Source organism: Leucoraja erinacea, chromosome 40 (genome assembly GCF_028641065.1).
Source record: "Leucoraja erinacea ecotype New England chromosome 40, Leri_hhj_1, whole genome shotgun sequence".
NCBI classification, from domain to species: Eukaryota; Metazoa; Chordata; class Chondrichthyes; order Rajiformes; family Rajidae; genus Leucoraja; species Leucoraja erinaceus.
In genome coordinates this window covers 2,316,565-2,329,441 of record NC_073416.1, presented here as the reverse complement: position 1 = coordinate 2,329,441, position 12,877 = coordinate 2,316,565, and the positions used below count along the sequence as shown (strand labels likewise).

Genomic DNA, 12,877 nt, shown 5'->3' with positions numbered 1-12,877 from the left:
TGCCATCATGCTTGTGCTGGTGTCCCTGACGCAATGGTGCATACTAACTAATCCATATGCATTTCCATCCAAGTCATTTGTATACATCACAAACGACAGAGTTCCCAGCACAGATCCCCGCAGAACTGATCACAGACCTTCAGCCAGAATAACAGCCTTCCTTCACAAATCTGTTGGTATCTCAATACTTATGTGAATGTGATATTTCCATTATTTACTAGACCAAGTGCAGACCCGTTGGGTCTGTACCCCCAACGTGGGGGGGGGGGGGGGAGAGGCGGCATGCAGCGCCACACACGTCCCCCCCCCCCCCCTGCACACTAATTACTATTTAATATTATTTCCCCCACCCCCCCCCAACCCTGCAAAGGGGGGGGGGGGGGAGTAGAGAGTGGGGCAGAGAGACGGGGCAGAGACAGAGAGAGGTGACACAGGGGGGAAGAGGGATAGGAGGGAAGGATGGGTGAGGGGGAAAAAGGAGGGCGAGGGGGAGAGAGAGGTGGGGGAGAGAGGGGGGGGGAGAGAGAGAGGGGAGAGGGAGTGGTTTAGAGGATGGAGGGTGGAGGAGAGAGAGAGTGCCTTTGAGGGTGAGGGGGGGAGGGAGGAGAGGTGGGGAGGGAACCCAAACAACCATTTGCAGGCAGTGCTTTTTTACTTCAAACTAACCATATTTTCATTTTCAAATCACATTAAGGGTACTCGCAGTTGTGTAGACATTTGTTCAGTGTCATTCAGAGCTCAGCGTGACCTCCATCTTGAGAGAGAGAGACTGATTGAGGCGCAGAGAGAGAGTGCCTTTTTACTTCAACCCAAACAACCATTTGCAGGCAGTGCTTTCTTACTTCAAACTAACCATATTTTCATTTTCAAACCACATTAACGGTACTCACAGTTGTGTAGACATTTGTTCAGTGTCATTCAGAGCTCGGAGTGACCTCCATCTTGCAGAGACTGATTGAGGCGCACCACTTCCTGGTTTTATAGTCCCTCCCCCTCCCTCCAGCAGGGGCAGCAGAGAGAATGGTGATTTATTTTTAAACATTAATTTCTCTCTGATTATTCATCGATGGGAAAAATACTCTGGTCCAGGAAGGCAGACGTGGGCTCTGATCGAGAATGACGGCCGTAGGTGGTGGCGTTCTCTCGGAAATCGCAGCACAGTGGGCCAAAAGCGGTCAAGATCAGACTTTTAGTAATATAGATTTTGAATTACCTTGCAAAAATGGCTAAACTCCTGTTTTCGCTTCTTCATTCTGGGATATTGTGTGTAGATTGATGATTAAAAAAAAAAAAAGAATTTAATCCATTTTAAAATAAGGCTGTAACGTTACAAAATGGGAAAAGTGAAGGGGTCTGAATACTTTCTGACTGCACTGTATCTGAATATGGATTCTGTTACCCATGGGGAAGGTGTTGTAGACCAGCTATTACATAGACTTGACTGAGCGAGGTCCCTCACCTCGCTCCCTCTCGCCCCCTCCCCCCCCCCCCCCCCCCCCCCCTCATATCTCTCTCCCACCTTATGATTTATTTTTCTCACCATAGTCTCGGTCAGTGGATGGTGATTCATCATACACTTATCAATTAGTTATCAAGCTACAAAAATCTATTTTAAAGAATTTACCATTCTACCCATGATAATTCAAGTTAGATGTTTTTCCTGGCACCATTGATTTGAATGTGTAGAAAGTGATCAATTTAAATGAGCAAACATTTAACCACCACAAGTTCGTTGAACACATAGCCAAGAAGAGAGTTTTTTCTCTTCAACATAGTAATATATCTTTCTTCCACATTTCCACAAATGTTAGATATGATGTCTTGTTTGCATATGCTGTGAATCTTATACGGGCAGACAGGGATCAATTTCCCACCCAGCAAGATACTGCAAACTGCAATCAGATGATTGACAAGTTAGCGTGCTCTGGTTGTGAAGATGGAGGAAAGATTGCTGACAAGAACAGCAGGCAAACTTTCTTCTCATCACATAACGACATCAGGGCCTTACCATTCACAATGACAAATCAAATAGTGCTGGGCTGTTGCAAATGGGAGTGGAGGAACATAGCACCAATCACTTGGTGCCTGGCAGGAAATCTGACCCCTGATTTCCCTATGGTATTTTTGTTAGTAAAGGAAATGTCTTTCCATTGTAAATCTATCCATGTCTCTCCCAGAATGATGGCAACAAAGGGCCGTGCCCCAAATTAGTCTCCACTGTGATGTTCAACCTCACTGGTCTGTAAAGTGAACAGCCCTCGTCCACCCCCAGAATACTTATTATTTATTTTTTATTCAAATCGTTTGCTATGTCGCTCTTCAAGGGAGATGCTAAATGCATTTCGTTGTCTCTGTACTGTACACTGACAATGACAATTAAAATTGAATCTGAATCTGAATCTGAATAACCAGCTTTCAGTTACGCAGCTTCCTCAGAAACCAGGCTGCTTAATGAGGTGACAATCAAAAGCGTAGTTTCTGCCAGGCAGCTCCACAGCACACTGCAGCCTTACTGCCTGCTGGGCGACAGACCGAGTCTTGCTTGGGTCCTCAATGACAATTCTGCAGCCAAATGTTGCTTCCAGAGGGTTAGAGCATGGAAACACATCATTCAGCACACTGAGTCCGCACCAACCATTAAACGGCCATTTACACTAAACTTGCGTTCATCCCTTTTTTGTTGTTGTAATTCTCGCATCCTCATCAACTCCCCCCCAGATTCCACCACTCACCTACATACTAGGGACAATTTAAAGACACTTCACCCACTAGCCTTTTTGTCTTTGAGCCGTGAGGAAACCGGAGGAAATCCAGACGGTCGCGGGGAGATTGTGTAAACTCCACACAGATAGTGATAGTGCCCAGGGTCAAGATTGAATCCAGGTCTCTCGCGCTGTGAGGCAGATCTACTAACTGCCATATTTAGACCTTGAGGTACCAAGGTCTAAGCGGAAGCTCAGAGGGGATAGAGCCTTCTCTGTTGCTGCTCCGGCACTCTGGAACACCTTGCCGTTGCACATCAGACAGGCCCCCTCACTGTCCATCTTCAAATCCACCCTAAAAACTCATTTTTATTCTCTGGCTTTCGACACTGGCTGAGACATTGCTCCTGTTTTTAGTGCTTTTAATGTCTTTTAATTTTTACTGTTTTATAGTCCTTTGTTTTACGGTTTTTAATGATTTGTAATAACTTCTTGTCCATGAGTTCTCATGTACAGCACTTTGTGGCAACTGCAGTTGTTTAAAGTGCTTTATAAATAAAGTTATTATTATTATTATTATATTTGTCTATGCCGAACGCATCCCCAGCTGGTGGTTGTGGACACGGATCAGTGAAGCATCGGTGAATGAGGGTGAAGTGGAAGGGTTCATAGAAGAATTCATCACCTCAGACTTTATCCATCTAGCGTTTAGAGAGACGCATACTTCTACCTAAACTTCTCTGAGGCTACATGCCAAGACAGTTCTCGCAACGCTGCTCCCCTTCCATTTAAATATAGTCACGGAGTATCTAGGCTAACAATCTGCTGGAGGAACTCAGCCGGCTGAGCAGCAAATGTGAAGGGAAATAAATAATCATTTTTTTTGGGTTAAAACCCTGCACCAGGACCCTGGTGCAGAATTTCGACCTGAGACATTCCTCTTTTCCTCCCCCCCCCCAACAGCTGCTGGTCGACCCATTGAGTTCATCCAGCGGATTGTTTGTTGCTCCAGATGCCAACATCTGCGGTTTCTTCCGTTTCAGAATATCTAGGATATTCATTGAGACCAATATGGATCAATTGCCTTATAACATTGAGGTGGCAGCCTGGGTTATTTGCAATATCAATAGTGCTGTTTAAGAAAGAACTGCAGATGCTGGAAAAATCGAAGGTGGACAAAAATGCTGGAGAAACTCAGCGGGTGAGGCAGCATCTATGGGTCGAGACCCGAAACCTCATCTATTCCTTTGCCCCATAGATGCTGCCTCACCCGCTGAGTTTCTCCAGCATTTTTGTCTACCTTCAATAGTGCTGCTGTTCCTTTTGTCACAAAAGCAACAGTGCAGAACGCCTGAAGTATATGACTTTCAAGTACTGGAATAGCAAGACCATTCGATGTAAGAAAGTATTTGACCTACATCAAAAGTCTGCTTGCCCACCACACCGCCTCCAGGTCCCTCAGATCGGCTGACTTGGGGTTACTGAACATCCGGCGGTCTAGGCATAAGCTCAGGGGCGATTGCAGCTCCTAGACTGTGGAACAGCATCCCTTTTCCCATCAGAACTGCCCCCTCCATCGACTCCTTTAAGTCGAGACTTAAAATTCATCTTTACTCTCAAGCCTTTCTTGATGTCCCCTGAGCGAGAGCTATATGTGTGTATTTATGTATGTACTTAATCTATGAACCAATGTTGTATAACGTTAGTACCTCCACTAATGTAAAGCACTTTGGTCAACGAGAGTTGTTTTTTAAATGTCCTATAGAAATAAAAGTGACGTGACTTGACTTGACTTGACTACAATCTTAAGATTTGTAAAGTACTCTCTTCTCTTTCAGTCCTCGTACAATGGCTACCTAATGGAGACCAGGTCAGTGTCACGTGCGCGGGTCTTGTGTATGTAGTTGTGTATTCTTATCTACAAAATGTTGCAAAGCTTCAGAAATATGTTTATTTTTGTAATACAATCAACAGACTCTCCAAAGAAGGCAGCTCTTCTATTTTGCAAAAAAGGCGGCAGCTTTTTAGGTATTCAACTATTTATTGAAGCTCTAGCTTCCTAAACAGCAGTGCTATGCCAGTGCATGGGTGTTTGTTGTTGGATGGCTTTGCAGTCTGTTTGTCATGGTTCCGTTTACTCTTCTGTCATTGACAAGCTTGTCTATTTTGCTGGTCTATGTCTGAGAGTGCACAGGTTCCGACTTCCAAAACTCATTTTAGTTGATCAAACGTGTTTTAAATTTGGGAATCAATTCTCAGTTTCTCTCGACTTAAATCTTAATCAGCACTAAATAAAAATCCATTTTTTTTAGTTTTGTGATACAGCGCGGAAACAGGTCCTTCGGCCCACTGATTCCACCCCGACTGGCGATTTCCCCCCGCACACTGTCCTACCCACACTAGGGATCGGTTACAATTCCTAACTGTCACTGTATATCATTGTCACTTGCGGGCGGAGCACCAAGGCAAATCCCTTGTATGTGAATATTTAGCCAATAAATGTATTAATTCAATTATACCAAGCCAATTAGCCTACAATGCCACGCATCTTTGGAGAATGGGAGGACACCTGAGCTCCCGGTGAAATCCCATGCAGGTCACAGGGAGAACGTACAAACAAGCACCCGTCAGGATCGAACCCGGGTCTCTGGCACTGTAAGGCTGCAACTCTGTCACTGTGCCGCCCCGAGTATTAGTCAGTTGCAACAAAATCATGGGCCCTTAGTGCTGTCTGACCCACTGAGTTACTCCAGCACTTTATGTTCCGGATCCTTGTTTGAGAGCTGCAGGTTAGTCGTAAAGGGAGTTGAGTGATTGGTTTATAAGTTCTCAAAACTTTAGCTAAACACAAATGTAATATAACCCCAGATTGGCAACAAGTCTATTGTTCAACCATTTCCATTGAGAAAGATTCCACTGTTAAGAATTTGATCCACTATCTTAAGATTTATAAAATACTCTATTCTATATATATATATTTTTTTTAACAACTTTGTTGGTTACCTGTGCCACACAGAAAATAACTGACGTGGACCTGCACAGGAATTGAAAATTACATGGAGATCATCAATAATTGGGGGGGAAATATTGCTTCAATTACTTTGAATGTCTATATGAGACTTTGGAGTCTGTAGAGAGATAGAGCACAGAAATAAACCCTACAGCTCACTATGTCTGCATCAACCAGCCATTTACATAAATCCTACATTAATCCCATATTTTATTCTCCTCACATTCCCATCCGTTCAGCTGCACTAGGGGCGATTTACAGCCGCCAATTAACTCGCAGTCCTGCACATCTTTGGGATGTGGGAGGAAACTTGGAAGCACCCGGGGGGGGGGGGTCCCACGCAGTCACAGGGAGAGTGCGCAAACTCCACACAGATGGCACCTGAGGCAGGATTGAACCCAGATCTCTGGCGCTGAGAGGCAGTGGCTCAACCAGCAGTCCCGCTATGTCATCTGTAGCTGAGAGGACAAACCCGTTCTGGCAATTTGTCGCAGTGTTTCCATGTAACAATTAAATAAAATTGGTGTATTTCATAAGTGAACTTAGTGTGACTCTTCAAAAATATTCTCTGCTAGCTTTTACACTGTGGTATGATTGTGCCTGATCAACATTGTGGATAAAAGTGTGCCTGTAATCCATGTCAACAATTTGAGGCTGTGCCTTAAGGTTAAAGTGTGTGTGTTTTCATGATTTTGTACTACTGGAATTCCGTTGTTCTTATTAACAGTGCTTGAAATTTGAATGCTTGTTTTTTTGTTTTTTTTTTGACAAGATGGGGTACTTGATTTATACCCGTCGCATTCATATGTGTCATGGATTTGCAAATTCAGTAGATAATCCCTGGAATAAGTAACTGTTTGATGTGCCTATATTTTTTGTTTTCTTTCAAAGCAATGGTGAACCAGTTGGTCATCAAAACTGGTTACCACATTAGTGTAACTATTATGTGGTGTTTAAATTGTCCACGTTAATGTTTGAAGTCCCAAGAAACAGTAATCTTCAATAATTGTCTTTTTATAAGGAGGAAATTCTTCAGAACATAAGAAATAGAAGCAGTTGCAGACTATTTGGCCCCTCATGCCTGCTCTACCATTTAATGAGATAATGTCTTTTGTTTTTACTTCATTGTCTGTTGCAACCAAAATGTATTGAGGTAACTTGTGAAACATTATAGAACAGTGCAGCAGAACAGGGAACTTCACTGCTGAGGTATTTTGAACAGGTCCATGCTAGTGCCACTGACTTGTGTGTCCACTTTTACAGAGGGAACCGAGAGTGCCTAAGCAGAGCTTCTAGCAGCCGCCAAAGCAGTACTGAGAATGAGCTGAAATCCTCCGAGCCTCGGCCGTGGAGTAGCACAGACTCTGACAGCTCAAACCGCAGTTTGAAGCCACCAGTAACCAAAGCAAGCAGCTTTAGTGGAATCTCCATCCTAACCCGCGGGGACAGCATTGGCAGCAACAAGAATGTGAACAGGGTCTCCAAAACAGGTGTGCATTTTGCTGAGGTGCTTAAAGTTAATTTCTACACAATAATCAGTTGGTTTTATGCATATATATATATTTTTCCCCCCTCAGTCTGAAGAAGGGTGTTGACCTGAAACGTCACCGATTCCCTTTTCTCCAAGAGATACTGCTTGATCTGCTGAGTTACTGCAGCATTTTGTATCTATCTTCGGTGTAAATCAGCTTCTGCAGTTCCTTTTTTTTTTATTGCTATCCAATCTTTTTGAAGGCCCTGATGTAATTCCTGACAGGATGACATGTGTTTTTTTTTCCGGTCTCACTCAATGTACTACTTGTATTAGATGCTAACAAATCCTTTTTGAGTTGCTGGGCTGGGAAGCCATTTTACTTTTTCCCTCCATGTGGAGAGGTGAAGATTTTATTTAACACCTTCCCACTGACAACATGGATAAAGTTTGAAGCTAGACACAAAGAATCACAGGAACAAACTGTGCTTCTGCTGCTCGGTAGTGTGACATGTTGATGTTCTGCTGTAATGAGTTGCCTCACTGCCAGATTGCACCATTTCGTGCCATCATTCCTTTAGGACTGCGCTCCCTCGAATGGATTGCCCCACTTTCAGAGGTGCTTATTTTGTGCTTGTACTAGACCCTTCCACTTTATGTTTGGGGGTTATATTTATATCAGCCTCTGGTAAGTAACTGAAAACCTCGCTTCTATTGAACTTTTAAAATATCAGAACACTGACAGGATTCAGACTTGTATAAAACAAAGGCCGATATCCATCTATACAATACAATACAATACTATACCCTTTATTTTCATTTGAGCCTCAGTGAGGCTCAAACGAAATTCTGTTTCCACAGCCATACAAACAAAGACAATTCCTAGACATACACACAATTTAATTCACACGAACATCCATCACAGTGGACCCACTGTGATGGAAGGCAAAGTCTTTTCTCTCCCCTGTTCTCCATGTCTCTCCCGATGTCCAAGCCCCAGGCGGGCGATGATAAGTCCCACGGCCATTTTAGGCCGTGCCAGGCGATTTACGGCCCCGCTCCCGGTCTAAAAGTCTCGAAGTTGGAGCCCCCGGCGGGCGCTGGAATGTCCCACGTCCATGAAGCCGCGCCGGGCGATGTACGACCCCGCTCCGGGTCGTTCCAACCCCGCGACACGGGCTGGAGAAGTCGCGTTGCGGGAGCTCCGGGAAGCGGTCTCTCCCCCCCCGGACCCGCGAGCTTCCGATGTCCCAGTCCACCGGACCTGCGGCTGCGTTGCTGGAGCCTCCGAGCCCCAGGAGTCAAGTCGCAGCAGCGAGTCACCACCGCTCCCCACACTCCGAGGCCGGCCAGCCCCATGATGGTGAGTAGACCGCAGCTCCGCAGTCTCCCGAGCCCCCAGGTAGTTCAGGCTGGAGGCCGCTCCACGGTGCTAGGCCCCAACGACAACGGAGACCCGACAGGGAAAAGGTCGGGTCTCCCGGACAGGGAAGAGATTTTTATGTCCTTCTAAATGTGAAAACTCTCCCAAGCAATAGTCTGAGCGTGGTGAATTTGTGGAATTCATTGCCATAGAAGGCTGTGGAGTCAGTGGATATGATTGATATGTCAGTGGATAGATAGATTCTTGATTAGTACGGGTGTCAGGGGTTATGGGGAGAAGGCAGGAGAATGGGGTTGGGAGGGAAAGATAGATCAGCCATGATTGAATGGCCGAGTAGACTTGATCGGCCGATTGACCTAATTCTGCTCCTATCACTTATTATCTTATGATAATAGAGAAAGTTAATGATTTGTACATTTTGTTATCTTTGTTTTGAGAGATCCATAGATTGAAAGCATTTTCTTGGAGCACCTATCATTTAAATCCACTTCTAGCAGGATTTTTGAGCATATGTTGATCAGTTCAAAGTACAAAAATGGTGGAAATGTTTGGATGTTGAATTGAGACAGAAATATTGTATAGCCTTATAACCCCTGTGTCTCTTATATTTATCTACATGTTTATGAAAGGGAACGGAATGAATTGAAAATAAGTTGGGATTCGTTTCAATTCTGTTTATTAAGGAAGAAAGGGAATGTACTTTAAATTTTTTGCCAGTTCATGTATCATGCTTTTTGGGGTTTTCTGTAACAACCGTAGCTATCTTTCCTCTTGCACGTGCTACAAGTCTCGGTCCTTATGGCCCTGTCCCACATACGAGTTCAATCCAAGAGCTCTCTCGAGTTTAAAAAAAAATCAAACTCGCGGTAAGCACGGAGAATGAACGTAGCGGGTACGTCGGAGCTCGGGGACGTCGCTTCGCAGCTTGTAACGCTAACGGCAGGTACTCGGGAAGACTCGCTAATGGCAGGTAAGCACGGGAAGACTCGTGAAGATTTTTCAACATGTTGAAAAATGTCCACGAGTACCGACGAGCGGCCATTACCGTAAATCTCCGAGTTCGAATCGGGGCAAACTCGGGAGAGCTCTTGGAATGAACTCGTACTGTGGGACAGGGCTTTTACTGTTTCTAAGTGCTATGAACTTGGCTTTGTGCCTGGGAGGAATTGAATGATAAAAGTGAGTTTGATTGTGATTGTTTGGGAGTTGCTTGGAAGCGAGTGCAGCAGCCACTAGCCGCAAGATCATTCCCTCTGTGTGATGAGGATTGGAACTCTTGTTCTAGGCTTGCCGCTCGGGACTCCGGAATTAAGTTCGTCGGGTTTTGTGCAAGCATCTGTCCAGCAGCCTGGGAGGACGGTCTTGTCGAACTCTGCACAACAGCAGCAACAACTGCCACCCGCTCCTCAGCAGCAGCCAATGACGAACCACCTGATGTCGCAGGTGAGTCACCACCCTGTCTCCCTGCCCTTCACAGAGACTGTATGAAACTAGCCTGGGATGTTGCATGCACTGAGGGTAAAACTTACTGTGTTCAATCCAAGCATGATTTACGTTGCCAACTTGTGAAGAATTGGGAACAAACACTTCATGAAGTGGTAATGTTATTGTCTCAGTATCAGAGCTTCACCTTTGCATGGAAATGTATCCCCACTTGTATCTTCACTGTTGATTGATTGTGTACTCCTGATGTTGGGGAATCTCAGTCAACAGATTTCTCTTAACAAGCCTCATAATGGCTGGTGTTGGCAGATTTCCATGTTTGGCATGACTCAACACGATGATGGCAGCTGATCGGTAACTCCAGGCATGGACAGGTTGAACACTGATTTTCCGGCACCCTCGGTTCCAGAGCCTTTATGGATTATCCCCTTTTCTCGACAAACAGAGGTCGCGTGATAATGAAACAACAATAGCCGCTAATGACACCCCCCCCCATGTATCTAAAGCCAGAAAGTCAACTACAACAAATATAAAATGTGAATGGATGACCTGTCCATCCATCCCCGGCCTTGCACCCTCTCCACGGCTTTTTATAGCCCCGGTCTCTGACCCCACTTGCAAGGTGCACCAGCGAGCCCATCTTCACCCACCAAAAGGACACAGAGTGCTGGAATAATTCAGCGGGTCCGGATCTCTGGAGAACGTGGATAGGCGACATCGGGTCCCTTCCTCGGACTGAATTCAGTCAGCTGAGTTGCTCCAGCACTTTGTGTTGTTGAATGTTAAAATGAGGGGCCGATGCCACTGGTCTGCACCGGCTGGCGAGCCCCTCTTCACACGGCTGTTGTTGCGGCTCACGTTGGCGGGAAACGACTGATTTAGCTATCACTGTTGCATGTTCTTGTCGAACCTAAGGGCTCTGTAGTTAGCTGACATCACAGAATAGGACTTGGACCTGGGGTTTACTGCTAAGTACCAGACAGGTTTTGCTTAATGAGAATCAAAGAATCCCCTTATCTGATGCTTTATTGTCCAATTGATTAGATTGGTCACTATTGTGACAGAGAGGAACCTGGTTGCCATTTGTTTTCCAGATTTATCTGTAAGGTGGCTGTTTAAGCACTCGTTGATGGGCAGTCACTAAATGGATCAATGATTTGTGTCTGTGTCTGTGACAGACAAGAGCAAGTGGATTACCCAGCTTCACCTAAACGCAGATGTCAGAATTTTAGTAAAGGATTATTCAACATTTGATTATGCATGCTGGAAATTCTAGAGTAGAGCTCTGACCCCTTCATACTGTCTTTGACATAGAAGTCATCTTAAGGAATAAGGTGCTGGCGGAGCTGAGACACAAATTAGGACATCAAACACAGCTTAGGTTGCATCCTGCCAAACCCCGAATTCTACAGCTGCTAATTTGTATATCTGCCAACTCTAATCCGTGCCGTTTATTGCCTGCATCAAAATAAGCTGAATATCTCTATCAAGGGCTTTAACAAATAGCAAAACTCCTGAATATTGACAGGCACTTTTAATGCACACAATTCTTAACATTTCCTTTGTGCTCTTAAAATGCCTCCACAAATACCTTTTACTTCCTAAATCCCATGCAAAGCTGAAAGATGCTGTGGGAGTGTGGCTTACGGAAAGCAAAAAAAAGAATGGATGTTGAATTTAAAGTATCTCGTCATGCTTTGTGCCCACGAGGAGTTTCCGCGAAGATCTCTACTTGCTGCTACAAGTGCCGAGCATCATGCTCAACTTCCTCCTTTCAGACGGCGGGCATTCAACAAAGATTCAAGCTGTATTCAGAAAGGCATCACTGAGGTCTTCAGGGCGCTCGGCGTTGAAGGTTTTTAGGCTATAGCCTCAAAGTGGCCCAAATACAACACAAGTGTCCTGATCTCTTTACTAGGGGCAGAAAGAGTCATCAAAACCATTTCCTCCAGTCTCAAAATAGCCCTGGCTTCAGACACTTGGCCTACTTGACCTGGGATGACTTTGAAGTTGACATTTTAGGAAGAGGATCCTATGTTTGCATCCTTATCAGGTGTCTGTGTGCAATCCCTCAAAGCCTTGATCTATTTGTGTGTGGATCCCTAATGCTGGAGTCCAGCTTTCTCCAAATTTCACACTGATTGCCACAACTTATACTAATGGGTTTGAATGTCCACTTCCCTCTTGAGTTATAGCTGTCACCATGGAGTTAGTAAAATCCATGTACAAGACCCCGGTTGCAGCTTTGGTGGGTTTCCTTTCTTGACATGGAAATGTACAAAAATGATTCTCCGCACTGTGACGCCAAGTATATGGATGCATTGCCGATAAATGTGCCTGGAAGAGTTTACTTGGATCCTGACAGCCTATCGTCACTAGGTTAGGCTTGCCCTCCAGTAGTCTGCAAAGTTGCAGCCACAATAAGGTTCTTTTGCATTTGGTCGTCGTTTCTCATCATAACATGAAAATTCTGTTGCAACGGTACATGTTATGTTTGGATGGAAAAGAAGGTTCGTAATATGGCAAACCTTCATAACTCGCCATGTAGGTATGGTTAGGTCAACAGCTGAGAAGGTCTTGCAAGACCTATGGTGCTGTGGCACAATTTGCAGTTGGTGGATAAAGTATTATTCCTATTTAAGTACTTCGTTTTTTTTAAATTTAGAGATACAGCGCGGAAACAGGCCCTTCGACCAGCTGTGTCCTCGCCTGCCAGCGATCACTGCACACTAATGCCCCCGTCCCACTTAGGAAACCTGAATGGAAACCTCTGGAGATTTTGCGCCCCACCCAAGGTTTCCGTGCGGTTCCCGGAGGTTGCAGGCGGTTGCCGGAGGTTGCAGGTAGTGGAAGCAGGTAGGGAGACT

The 12,877-nt window shown here is 45.0% G+C and overlaps 1 protein-coding gene across 6 annotated transcripts in view; it reads left to right on the top strand.

Annotated features, from left to right (window-relative positions):
• Positions 1–12,877, top strand: part of LOC129714629 (R3H domain-containing protein 2) — a 169,723-nt gene that overhangs the window by 95,611 nt on the left and 61,235 nt on the right. For 4 of the 6 annotated variants that reach the window (XM_055664327.1, XM_055664325.1, XM_055664329.1 and 1 more), the window contains exons 12-15: positions 4,541–4,572; positions 4,677–4,730; positions 6,976–7,202; positions 9,853–10,010. In XM_055664327.1, the coding sequence (XP_055520302.1) occupies positions 4,541–4,572; positions 4,677–4,730; positions 6,976–7,202; positions 9,853–10,010 (471 nt within the window). The remainder of the gene's footprint in view (positions 1–4,540; positions 4,573–4,676; positions 4,731–6,975; positions 7,203–9,852; positions 10,011–12,877) is intronic. The other 2 variants (XM_055664328.1, XM_055664330.1) reach the window with 1 other exon arrangement.